The sequence below is a fragment of the Garra rufa genome, chromosome 22 (genome assembly GCF_049309525.1).
Source record: "Garra rufa chromosome 22, GarRuf1.0, whole genome shotgun sequence".
Taxonomy (NCBI): Eukaryota; Metazoa; Chordata; class Actinopteri; order Cypriniformes; family Cyprinidae; genus Garra; species Garra rufa.
In genome coordinates this window covers 28,552,860-28,566,989 of record NC_133382.1, presented here as the reverse complement: position 1 = coordinate 28,566,989, position 14,130 = coordinate 28,552,860, and the positions used below count along the sequence as shown (strand labels likewise).

General features: G+C 33.1%; 1 protein-coding gene across 1 annotated transcript in view; it reads left to right on the top strand.

Annotated features, from left to right (window-relative positions):
• The first annotated feature begins 2,273 nt into the window (after positions 1-2,273).
• Positions 2,274-14,130, top strand: part of stxbp4 (syntaxin binding protein 4) — a 52,748-nt gene continuing 40,891 nt past the window's right edge. The window contains exons 1-11 of the mRNA XM_073828472.1: positions 2,274-2,482; positions 5,994-6,067; positions 6,210-6,305; positions 6,390-6,459; positions 6,555-6,629; positions 8,510-8,589; positions 10,532-10,661; positions 10,965-11,097; positions 12,176-12,282; positions 12,378-12,600; positions 12,974-13,052. Of these exons, the coding sequence (XP_073684573.1) occupies positions 2,424-2,482; positions 5,994-6,067; positions 6,210-6,305; positions 6,390-6,459; positions 6,555-6,629; positions 8,510-8,589; positions 10,532-10,661; positions 10,965-11,097; positions 12,176-12,282; positions 12,378-12,600; positions 12,974-13,052 (1,126 nt within the window). The 5' untranslated portion in view covers positions 2,274-2,423. The remainder of the gene's footprint in view (positions 2,483-5,993; positions 6,068-6,209; positions 6,306-6,389; positions 6,460-6,554; positions 6,630-8,509; positions 8,590-10,531; positions 10,662-10,964; positions 11,098-12,175; positions 12,283-12,377; positions 12,601-12,973; positions 13,053-14,130) is intronic.

Sequence of the window (14,130 nt, the reverse complement as noted above, 5' to 3'; positions counted from 1 at the left end):
GTGCAACCTATTGAAGTTCCCCGGGTACAGACCTCTACTGCTACAGTTCCGGATGTTGCTGCAGAAGCTGACTTATTTTGAGGTACAGTAGGCTACTTGTTTTTTGCTGAGTGAGTGAAAATGTGATTAACACACAAACTATATAACCCATGTTATTAAATGTTCAGTTGAATCAAGTTAATTATAGTAAAAGTTTATGAAGCGTCTTAATGTCTTAGCAAACAGGTTGCGGTCTGAACAGGTAGCCTAATAAAACTCTCCTCAAAACATAATGGGCATTTTAACAACACAGATATTTAAAAATTAAACGTAAAGTAGATAAAAACGTCTTTATTAACCCTATAATGAGCACATCCAAAAAAAAAAAAAAAAAGATAGAGAAATTATTTCTTTGTTTTTGGAGCAATAATAGCAAACAAAAATGTTTTAATCTGAACTCAAGTCTACTGTACGTGTTTATCACTAATTTCGTTATGCGATTAAACTGTTTATTTTTGAGATAAAAAATGAAATATACTTTAAATTAAATATTTTGCTTGCTGCAGTATGTGTTTGCCTACTCTGAGGTAAAAATAAAGCATGTGTTTAACTAACACTATGTACAAACATAAAACATGTATTAACCATTTTTTTAACGTAACACTGGCCTTTGTGAACTTTCTAATTTGATTGTATCTGATTTGTGGAGGTTATACATTTAAAAGACACAGGTAAAAATGTTTGAGGTAAAAAATAAATAAATAATATTTAATCTAAATACACTACCAGTCAAACGTTTTTGAACAGTAAGATTTTTTTATGGGTTTTTTTTAAAAAGTCCCTTCTGCTTAGCTAGCCCACAATTATTTGATCCAAAGTGTAGCAAAAACAGTACAATTTTGAAATATTTTTACTATTTAAAATAACTGTTTTCTATTTAAATATATTTTCAAATGTAATTTATTCCTGTGATTGAAAAGCTGAATTTTCAACATCATTACTCTAGTCACATAATCCTTCAGAAATCATTGTAATATTCTGATTTGCTGCTAAAAAAACATTTATTATTGTTACGTTGAATACAAATCCTTTGTAACATTATAAATGTCTTATCACATCACTTTTGATCAAGCATCCTTGCTAAAAAAAAAATTATACTGACTTCAAGCTTTTGAATGATATAGTGTATAATGTTACAAAAGATTTTTATTTCAGATAAATGCTGATCTTTGGATCTTTCTATTCATCAATTAATCCTGAAAAAATCTACAAAAAAACTGTTTTAAATATTATTAATAATAATAAATATTTCTAAAAGAGCGAATCAGCATATTAGAATGATTTCTGAAAGATCATGTGACACTGAAGACTAGAGTAATGATGCTAAAAATGTAGCTTTGATCACAGGAATAAATTACATTTTAAAATATGTTCGATTAGAAAGCAGTTATTTTAAATAGTACAATTTTACAATGTTACTGCTTTTGTATTTGGGATCAAATAAATGCAGGCTTGGTGAGCATAAGAGACTTCTATAAAAAACATTACAAATCTTAGCCTACTGTTTAAAACTTTTGATTAGTAGTGTATTTTCAAGGGATAAAAATAGCAAAAACCCAAAAGCAAAATAGTATTATTAGAGCAATTATCCTTGCTCTAGTACTAAGTAATTATGAGAAATCATAGTACTCATTTTCATTCTGCCTTCATTACTGTACTTTCCAGCAGCGTCCCAGGAAGAGCAGCGTCTCCTCCTGGTCACTAACAGAATGGCAGCGTTTAACCTTACTTCGCCTATGGTGGCATTCAAGGACCGTTTAGAATTAAGGGTCGGTAAGGGTTAAAAGATTATAATATTTAAAATTGGGGTTTATTTATAGGCTATGTGTCATGTTTGATTTTTTTTCACTGAGTATTCAAAACACAAACTGTCCTCAGTGATCTAAAAATGTAATTTGCAAGTGGTAAATCAATATGTTTTTTCTTATTCATTCATGTTTTTAGATACTTTTTAATGGAATTCTATTTGATTTATTTTGATGTTTTTATATACATACTGTCGTTGCTTTCATGTGGACAATGCTAATTTTATATTTCTCGTTTTCTTTTCAGTTTCAAATAGGCTGGATTGTAGATTCAGAGTCCCTGCGTCAGACCCCCGTCCCCTCATTCCTCATCACATCCCAGTGTCAAGTTTTGAGCTTTCCTGCCTCCGGAGAGGCAGAATCATCATCAGCTGTGACAGCACAGAGAGAGGTGAGGCAAACCATGTGACTGCGGGGGTATCAGGAGAGATTAGTGGATAGGTAGGAGTGTGTCTGTTACTGTCTGGGTAGATTGCTGTCTCTCAGTCATCGAGACTGACCTGATTTGAACCGCCGTTCCCCCCGACCCGGTGATAACGTAGACTTTACAACACATCATCAGTTACTCGTGGACCTGCAATGGCACTGCTTCCACAAGTGGAGGCAGAACACTTTGACGGGCTATCACTCCTCTACTGGTAGGAAATGCCATTATCTCCTTGTTATCTGGCTGAGTGACTTTAGATTAAGCAAATACTAATGCTTTTAAAGCTTATTTGATGTCTTTCATAGCCTCATTTGCTGTGCTTGTGTCATTGCCTTAATGTTTCTGCTTGGGCTTGGATGTTCCAATTGGAACATTTCAGCATATCCCAATATTCTGTTTGGTAACTTGTGATGCTCTACTAATGCAATAGAGATTATACATGAGAACTTGTCATTTAGAGTTCATTAGCATTGTATTGATGATGAACCAGCAGGAAGTGGAAAGTTAGAGCAAGATAGACAGGATGCACCCTAGGGGGATGCCTGCGTAGTTTCGGTGTAGTCACTTCAGTGCATATCCTTACATGGCTTGAGCAAGGTAAGACAGATTAGGTAGAATTAAGTGATCAGTTTAATGCTGGACCTTTTGTAACACAATCTCACGCACTACATCTGAGCTCTCTTTGTTCAGGGTGACTTGTTAAAGACAATGATATATGGATTTTATAGGACAATGTACTTTAGACATAGATTTGATGCAAATAAACATGTCTTCTCTGCTGTATCTGCTGTATTCTGCAGATCATGTCATTACGCTGAACGGAATTCTAATTCTCTTTGTTGCTCTTAATGTGCTGGAGATTAAAGTGCATTGTTTACAGTGCAGCAGAGGAGATAACAAAGAACACTAATTGCAGAGATGGGAATCAGGTTAAATACATCACTAATAAGGAGTGCAAGGTTTGTCCTTGTCATCCTGTTCAGTTCGAGCTGACCGCCACATGAACTCAACAAAACAAAAACACCACTTTGGTTTGAGATTAAAAAAGTCCAAGAGTTGAACCATCATCTGTTTCATAAACACTGTTGAGTTTTTAGCAAATGCATATGTTTGTTGACACTTAACTTAGATTTTTTCAGAATTTAGTACTGTTTAAAGAAAAAGAATGCTGAAAATAGCGTTTTTGACACTAATACAGAATATATAAACAAAATGTCAACTTGATAACATATATTTCATAAAACAGCACAGGTATGAATAAATGCAATGCATTTCACATGCTTAGATTTTCTAAATATTGTGCACATTGTACAAGTACACTACGTCCAGTTATTTTCTTCAATTTGAATCATATTATTTAATTTTTCTTATTTAAAAAATTAAATCTTATTTTTAAAACATTTTTTCTTATTTTTTTGCCAATTACCTTAATTTTTTCCTGAATTTAGTAGTGTTTAAAAAGAGTGCTAAATAATTTTTTTGACATGAATACAGAATAGATTTTTTTGCATCATTACTTGTTAATTACACATTCAATGCAAAAAATAAAAATAAATATATTTACTGGATTTTTAATAGTTTAAAACCTGTTCCTGTTCTTATTATAAACAAAATGCCAACTTGATAACACATATCTTTCATAAAATAGTACAGAGGTATGAATAAATGCAATGCATTTCACATGCTTAGATTTTCTAAATATTTTACACAATGTACAAATACACTCCTTCCAGTTATTTTCTTCAGTTTGTTCATACTATTTTATTTTTCTTATTTTTAAAAGAGTAATCTTTTTTTGCCACTTAACTTGTTTGTTTTTTTTCCCCCTGAATTTAGCACTGTTTAAAATGTTTGACTAATACAGATTCTTTCTTTTACATTTTTTGCATCATTATTTGTATATTTTACAGTCAAGGTAAATACAAAAAAATATGTGATGATATTTGTATTATAATAAGTGAAAACTGAAAATTCTGAAGTGAAAATTATGCAGTGATGTATGTACATAAAAAACATTTAAAGTAAATTTGAACAAAACATAAGGGGTAAAAGGTAGATTAAACAAATAAATATAAGAAAATATGTGATGATAATTGTATTATAAAAATGAACAAATTGTTCAGAGCTCTAATAACATTTAACTCAATGTCCTAGTTAAAGGCAAAACATTGTATTCGGTTCCTTTTCTGAATTAAGTACTGTTTAAAGAGTGCTGAAAATAACATTTTTGATACTAATACATGATATATGAATTTTGTTATATAATTTTATTTCTTATTTAAAAAAAAAAACTTTTGTTTAAATGTCTTATTTTTTGCTGCTTAACGTAGCTTTTGCTCCTGAATTTAGTACTGTTAAAAAAAGAGCATTTAAAGAAAAGAACGGTTTTGACATTAATACAGAATATATTTTTTGCATTTTTTTGCAACATTACTTGTATATATGTATATATTCTCAATGCAAAACATAAAAATAAATATTAACAGAATTTTGTAAAAGTTTAAAAAAATTATTTTTCTGCTCTGATTATAAACAAAATATCAACTTGAATTTCTAAATATTATACACATTGTACAAGTACACTTCTTCCAGTTATTATTTTTCTATTTTTTGTGAACATTTTCTTTTTAAAATCTTTTTATCTTTCTGTGTATCTGAACAGGTCAAACTGACCTCAGACAAACCCAGCATTGCTATACTGAACAACAATTGCCTTTTCAAAAGTGCTTGCCTACTTCTTTGTCAAACAGACGGATAAGGCTTAAATAACATCTGTTTGCCAGATTTTGATGAAGTCAGATGCTCATTTAAAATTAATCTGAATTGAAAGTTAGATGTCAGTTATGAAATTCCTTTTATTCCCCTATTTTACACATGCAGTGTTTAAGCAGAACATGAGGGGTAAAAGATTGATTAAATAAACAACCCCCCAGAAATATGTGATGATATTTGTATTGAAAAGATGAAAAAAAGCAAACAAAAGCACGCACATAAATCTCAAGTGGGTGCTCGACTAAAAAACAAGTAGAACATTTAAATGTAAAGTTGGCAACACCAAAGCTCCAAAGATATTAAAATGTATAAAAAAAAAACTTTTGCATAGCGTGTGTCATTTCGAGCATGTAGGCTCTTCATCAGACCAAGTTCTATTATTAAAATGAGCAAATTGTTCAGAGCTCTATTAACATTTAACTCAATGTCCTAGTTAAAGGCAAAACATTGTATTTCGTTCCTTTCAGTCTGTTGTAGGGATTAAATGCAATAGAGATCAGGCCATCATTGGATTTGATAGATACTCTCTTTTTATAAAGGATTTGGCACTTTCAATGTTTACCTACATGTTTGAGTGATTTTAATATAAACCCATGCACAGTAACCCACTTCATGTATAAGCACTTTTTTTTATTTTGCCTGATAATGCTCAATACTTCAACCACCATTCTGTTTACTATAATCAAAAACATTGTTTTTCTTTATAGCTGACTTTAAATGTATGCATTCTAATATTCTATATTATATTAAGCATATGTGTTTATTACAGTACAGATCTTTGAAAGCCTTTTTAAACATTTCATCCAATTGTATGAACATGTTTTTTATTAAATATTCACCATTATCTTCTGTTATAAAGGACAGATGTGCAACTCGCTCAATATTTTGGGGAAATGATTATGTGAAAATCTTGTTTTTATGATAATGTCTACTAATATTTCCTTTTTTAGGACAATAATGGGGCCCCATGGCATCAACCGTGCTGTGGAGAGACTAGAGTTTACAGACTGTAAAAAAGGACTTGGTGAGAACCACAGTTTATAATAATATTCCTAGAAAACTGGTGTACACTGCTTTATATTTCAAGGCATTTGGTGCACAATTTGATGTAATTTGTTCTCTCACCCCCAGAATTAATCCTAAAAATCTTGTTCTCAATTTGACAGGCGTGAAGATTATTGGGGGCTACAGGGAACAGAGCGGTGAAGAGTTTGGTATTTTCATTAAACGAGTTTTGCCAGGTGGCGTGGCGGCACAGGACGGTATGTTCTCATTCCCAAAATCTCCACTGAATGTTTGAACTTAGATTCTGGGAATGAAGGATGATGTCCCTTTTTGTCTTTCAGGGCGTCTTAGAGCTGGGGACCTCATCTTAGATGTCAACAACATGAATTTAGGAGGTGTTACAAATGAAAAGTAAAGTATTCTGGATTGGTTATGGATCTGTGATAAAATAGAAGACGCCTAGAGTGTATTGAAACAGCTAAACTGAGAAATCTGTTTGATATTAGGGCAGTGGAGGTTCTCCGCATGGCGTCAGCTACAAATCACATGTCTTTACTGATAGTACGTGACGATTCTTCCAGGTAAGATGACTTTTATGAATTTGGTGACATTTAAAACTATTTATTTGATTTGTTTTGTGTTCAAAGATTTTAATTAAATGGAGACAGGAAATATTGCTTGCCAAGTACAGCTTGTGTACTGTTGGACATGATATACTTAATCCTATAAATGGATGAGTACAAATGATTGTCTAGATTTTTTTGTAAATCTAAAAATAGTCTTAATACGCTTAAGTACATTAAAGTCTTTAGCACTTTATTGAGAATTTTGGCCTTTGTTTAGTGTGATGCCATTTTTCCAGCACTGATTCGTTTTTTTAAGGGAAGACACTGCAGGCAAAAACAGTTTTTTCATGCACCTGTCAAGTTTGAGAGTTTTAGAGCACCAAACCTTCAAGTTTTTTTTTTTCAGACTAGTCGAAAGAAAACACTGTTTAGTGTTTCTTGTATAACACTTTATCTATTTGTGTCAAGAGATTTCAATAACAATCCATATTTTTAAAGGCCGTTTTCTCAAAATGAGTTTTTTCTTCTACACTGAGCCATACATCTCCACTTCGGTAACACTTACACACACCAAACACAATTTTGTATTCCTGTCTATATTCTGAAAGTTTTTACAGAGGGATTTGTTCATATTTAATTTGCTTGATTTTATACATTTTATTCCCCCCCAAAATGGTAAAAAAAAAATCAGCTAAGACCAGCCAAAATCCCCTCTGTAAAAACATTTGACTCTAATGTCAAAAAAATTAAACAAGAATTTTGAAACTGACTTCATCCAGTGTTTAGATTTTTGTACTAGAAATGTATGCAAATGAGCACATTTTTCATTAAATAATGCCTCAATTGCATATTTAAACCTTTCTAAAGTTTTCTAGCAATTATCAGTGTAATCATTTAACTGGATAAGTAAGGTGATAACTATTAGTTAATTTTTTGCCCTATTCACCTGCAGTGTCTCACCTTAACTTAAAACATAAGTATAGTCGTTTTTAAATATTCTCAGGAGACAAGATTGATATAGTACGTCTATACTGACGATATCAAGTTGCTATTCCATGCTTAGTCATTTTTGGAGGATGCATGCTGAGATTTTTTTTGTTTTGTTTTGGCATTGTCTGCTCAGCCAGAGGTCTCCGTTTTAGGCAGTTGTCAAGTTCATCCTGTCTGTCTTTGTTTAAATCGCCCTGGCATTTTGCTGGTCTCAGTGACTTCCCGATGAGCACTTTTGTACTCCTGACTGAACAGCTGTTGACGTATTTGGGCCACAAGTCTGTCATATGTGCCCTGAGTTAAACCAGCAGAGGTCAGGTTTTAATCTATAACATTGTAAATGGATTACCATTATAATTAATGGACAATCAGTCACCTCAAACAAACTGCTTCAGTACGGTACACAGATTTTGAGAACATAATATTAATTGAAAGATTACTGCCTAGATCGCATTTCTGGTTTGGAAACAGTCTGGCTCTTAACTTTGATGCCAATTTATCTGTGATTACTTCAGTAATCTAATTAAGTGCTTCTAAGCTTCTTTTAGGCCTAATGAGGAAGTTGCATTTAATGGGAGATGTCATATTAAATAAACAGAGGCTGACAATGTGTTTTTTTGTGTATTTTAAAAGCTAAGAATGATAATATCCTTCATACTTACGTAATGCTTGGTTTTACAGAATGGAAAATCCATGTAATGTTTATACTCTGGACACAACACAGACAAAAAAATTGTCAAGAAAAAGTTAGTCTGTACAAAAGCCCTCTTATTATGAACCACTGGAAAATTATGTCTCCAGGAAATGTAAATTTGCTATATATATATATATATATATATATATATATATATATATATATATATATATGACTGATTTTGATTTTGTCTTTATATATTTATCATAAGGAGGGAATTTGTTGAGTTAATGGAAAAATATGGCTCCAGCAGTAGTACCAGTTCTGGATCAGACACCTCTGCTTCCACAGGTATTTTCCACTACGTTTATCGTTATACTGCATTTCAGGAGTGAATGACTAACGTCTGATTTTGAGAACTTGCAGCAACTGACAATAATATCTTAAAACAAATTGGATTGGGTACTCCATAACATCATTGTTTCCTACATAAAAAAACATTTCTGTCTTTGTTTTCTACATCAAGCACACATCATAATAGTCTTGAAACAATGAATGTGTGTGTACTCTACCTTTCAAAATTTAGGGGTCAGTAAGATTTTTAATTTTTAATATTAAATTCATAAGTGACAGTAAAGGCATTTATAATGTTGCAAGAAAATTCTATTTCACATAAATGCTGTTGTTTTGAACTGAGTTTTTACACAAAATATTAATCAGCACAACCATTTTAATAAGAGATTTAACCAAATCAGACCAGAGTAATGGCTTCTGAACATTTAGCATTATATGAATAAATTAAATATACAGTTGAGGTCAAAAGTTTACCTACATCTTGCAAAATCTGCAAAACGTTCATTATTATACCAAAATAAGAGGGATCATACAAAATGCATGATGTTTTTATTTAGTACTGACCTGAATAAGATATTTCACATAAAATACATTAATATATAGTCCACAAGAGAAAATAATAGTTTATTAATTTATAAAAATGACCCTGTTCAAAAGTTTACATACACTTGATTCTTAATACTGTATTGATACCTGAATGATCCACAGCTGTGTGTGTGTGTGTGTGTGTGTGTGTGTGTGTGTGTGTGTGTGTGTGTGTGTGTGTACCTGGTATTCATCACGTTGTGGGGACCAAATGTCCCCACAAGGATAGGAATACCAGTAGATTTTGACCTTGTGGGGACATTTCTCAGGTCCCCATGAGGAAACAGGCTTATAAATCATGCACAATGAGTTTTTTTGATGAAGTAAAAGTGTGCACAATCTCCTGTGAGGGCTAGGTTTAGGTGTAGGGTAGGTGTAGGGTGATAGAAAGTACGGTTTGTACAGTATAAAAACCATTACGCCTATGGAATGTCTCCATAAAACATGTAAACCCAACATGTGTGTGTGTGTGTGTGTGTGTGTGTGTGTGTGTGTGTGTGTGTGTTTTGTTTAGTGATAGTTGTTCGTTAGAGTCCCTTGCTTGTCCTGAACAGTTAAACCTCCCATTGTTCTTCAGAAAAATCTTTCAGGTCACACAAATGATGTGGTTTTTTATCATTTTTGTATATTTGAACCCTTTCCAACAATGACTTTATTGTTTTGAGATCTATCTTTTCACACTGAGGACAACTGAGAGAGTCATATGCAACTATTACAGAAGGTTAAAATGCTCACTGATGCTCCAGAAGGAAATTAATGCATTACGAGGCTGGGGTGTAAATTGAAGATGTGTAAATATTTCCATAAATATCTTTTTTTTTTTTTTTTGTACTGCCTTTCAGAAGCTACAGAAGATGTTTCCCAGAAAATTAAATTAATCCTGATTCAAAAAGTCTTTTACACCCCCAGCTTTTAATGCATTGTTTTTCCTTCTGGAGCATGAGTGAATGGTTTAACCTTCTGTAATAGTTGCATATGAGTCCCTCAGTTATCCTCAGTGTGAAAAGATCTCAAAATCATACAGTCGTTGTTGGAAAGGGTTCAAATACACAAAAATGCTGAAAAACCAAAGAATTTGTGGAACCTGAAGGATTTTCTGAAGAAAAGCAGTCAGTTTAACTGTTCAGGACAAACAAGGGACTCATAAACAACAAAAAAACAAAACAAAGGATCATTCAGGTAACAACATTGGACTGTATGTAAATGTCTTTTTATGTGAAATATCTTTTTGCTGTATTTTTGACCAATTCTTTAAACAGAATTGTATACAGAAGATATATAACAAAATATTATAAGTGTAAGTGAAAACAATGCAGTGATTGAATGTATTAAAAAGCGAATCTCTTGTCTTTAGGAAAGATCACCGACACTGCCTCCTCCTCCTCATCTTCCAGATCAACTAGTCCTCTTCTTCTGAGCCCTAAAGACCCAAACCCAGTATACACCACTGCCTGCATTACCTCCCCACCTCCACAAGTCTGCTCGTGAGAACCAAATGACTGTAGATCGAATTCAGATTTTATCCAGTGCTTTTGTGTGATTCTTTTGTTTATACTTCAGATAATTCTACTACCAAAACAAATAACAAAACCCAGCAGCTTTCTCACCCTGTTGCTGCTAATAGTGTCCTGATTGAAAAGTCTGAGCCTGAAAAAACCTGACCTAGACTGAGTACAAGAGAAATCCCACAAAAGATTAATTTAGAGTTGTTGAAAAAAACTAGTCACCTCAGGAGCCATTGTTTTTGCTGTTGATCCAAGCCCTTATGTTTTCCCTTCCTTCTCCAGAGACTGCATGATTCAGTTGATATGTGTTGCCAAAGGGACAGGATTGGGCTTGGTCATCAGGGGCGGAGCTAACCGTGCAGAGGGACCAATGGTGTACGTTCAGGAAATAATACAAGGAGGTGATTGCCAAAAGGTATTTTTTATCATTTTTTTGATTTTGTAAAATTGTAAAATAGAATTTAAAATCATAAATACATACAACATACATAGTTTTCAACACTGATAATAATAAAAAGCGTTCATTAACCACCATTAGAAATCATTAGAATGATTTCTGAATGATCATATGATGCTGTGATCTGAGTTTTTTTCTCGGAATTACAAACTCATAATACTGACCTTTTTCTTTCAGAATTGCGGGATATAAACTCGAAAATGTGAGTTTGCGTGATATAAATTTGCAATTGCGAGTTATAAAGTCAGAATTGTGGAAAATAAACTCAAAAACTTTTTTCCATGCAATTCTGACTTTTTTTTTCTCCGAATTGTGAGATATAACCTCGTATTTGCGAGTTATAAAGTCCAATTTTAAGGAAAAAAATATATGTTCTCAGAATTGAGTTCATCTCTCACAATACTTAATAACTCACAATTCTGAGAAAAGCAGTCACAATTCCGAGGTATAAACTCAGTATTCTTTGAAAAAAAAAAAAAAAAGGTAAGAATTGTGAGTTTATATCTTGCAATTCTGACTTTATAATTCACAATTGCGAGTTTAAATCATGCAATTTGAACTTCATACCTCAGGATTGCCAGTTTATATCTCACAATTCTGACTTAATAACTTGCATAAAAAAAGTCAGAACTGACAGATAAAAAGTTACAATTACTTTTTTTATTTTTTTATTCAGTGGCGGAAATGGGCTTCCATAATTTTAAAGTGGTTGCACTCAATGCATATATATATATATATATATATATATATATATATATATATATAATTTTAAAATATACTTTATAAGCATTAGAGTTGGACTCACAGATACAGCCGACATTTCACTCAAAATCAAAAGAAAAAATAAATTATATACTTTAAAAAATGTATACATTAAAATACTACAGTGATGTATAAATACTTCACACTTATAATACTTATTTTACACTTATAATACTAAAGACTGAAGTAATGGCTGCTAAAAATTAATCTTTAAGCTAAAAACAGGCTTAGGTGAAGTAAATTAAGGTCAAGTGGAATGTTTTTGTCACTCTAGGATGGGAGACTAAAGGCTGGGGACCAGATCATATCCATCAATAAGGAGTCACTCATTGGAGTAACACACGAAGAAGCCAAAACCATACTCACTCGAACAAAACTCAGGTTAAATCCCCAGTATATATGTCTATATGAAACTTTCAAGACAACCTTTCCAAAATAACAATATATTTACAAATGTCACTAATTTTACCCTACAGACCAGACCCTACAGTAGAAATAGCATTTATCAGACGAAGGTCTTCATCAGGCTCCAGCAGTGGACCACACAGCCCTATCTCACTTCAGCCTCCCTGCTGTACAGCCCCCCAACACAGGTCCACTGGACTCGGGGGAGCAACTCTGCCTGGAGGTCTTGTTCCTAAAATAGCCAACACCCCCAACTGTGGAAGTGAGACGTTGCCTTCTGTAGAACTTACTAAGGTAAGACACAATACTGTGGCTGATTCCAGTCTGGCAACAGAGACTCATTTATGTTCTCTAACTGTTCTCTAATGTATTTCTTGCTTTAAAGAGTGTTTGAGTTTTCTTAAAAGCTTTAAATTGTGTCTTTTCTACAGGTACTGTAATGTTTTGTGTGTGTGTGGGTTCTTCAATAACGACACTCTTTAGTAGCTTGAAGAGACGGAGCTTTATATAAAGAAGTTTAGACTTGTTACATGTCTCGCCGGGAACCAGGTTACAACCGGAACTACTTCCTGTCCCGCTGACACACCCCCACTCCGGGTCACGCACAACACAGATCTATAACTGAACAGACAAATAGGGCAACTGCTATTTGTTCTTATCATTACAGGTACGACCAGTGACAGCAAAGCCTAATCTCACCCCTGTGTCCTCACCTGAGAGTGCCTGCACCACAGTGGCCAACTCTGGTACTGCAAGCCTGTTTTTTTTCTTTATAGAAATCCCATAGGAGGTCCATATAAGTTCAACTCTGTTAAGAGCATATGTTAATTAGAAAATTAATAATAATTACAGGCCTTTAAATACATAGGGGCAAAGAAATTAGCAAATATGCAATTTTTTTCATATTATAGCTATATATTATGGAAGCCTTTTTCCACCACTGACTAAAAAAGTTAAATAGTTATTGAGACTTTTTATTTCGTAATTCAGAATTTTTTTTTCAGAATTGCATGATACAAACTCGTAATTCTGACATTTTCCTAAGAATTGCGTGATATAAACTTGCAATTGCGAGTTATAAAGTCAGAATTGTGTGATATAAGCGTACCAATGCAAGTTTGAATCTGCTTTTGGACTTTCCATGCAATTTAGACTTTTTTCTCTAAATTTTAAGATATAATAAGTTATAAAGTCTAATTTTGAAAGGAAAAAATATATGTTCTCAGAATTTAGTTTATAACTCACAATTCTGACTTACAATAACTGACAATTCTGAGAACAAAAGACACAATTGCAAGATATAAACTCACAATTCTGAGAAAAACAGTCACAATTTCGAGATATAAACATGCTATTCTGTGAAAAAAAGCCATAATTGTGAGTTTATATCTAACAATTCTGACTTAATAACTCAATAAAATACATTAGTTTAAAACTCATTTCCGCCACTGAATAAAAAATGAAGTGGTTCCCCTCTTCCTCGATTGAAGAAACATTTTTGAGACTTGGGTTTTGATACCAAAAGAATAGACTTTATTGCCGAAACAATTAAGCCGAGCCCCTAGCCATCCACAGAGAACAGGCTCTGCAGTCTGGTCCTAGAGAGAACTAACTTAGCTTTGTCGAGGCAGGGTTTTATACCTGCCTTTCTCACGCACACATGTCAAACTAAATTCTTGAGGGTCCTTAGATTTACCATTATTATTATAAACAGATGTTCTTCTCCACCATGGACTAGCTAGAGGCCCCTAACATAACAAGTTCTTCCTTACCCTGGCCTCTCTAGTGGACATGGCCTGGCTAGTGGGCCTCACCATATATTTT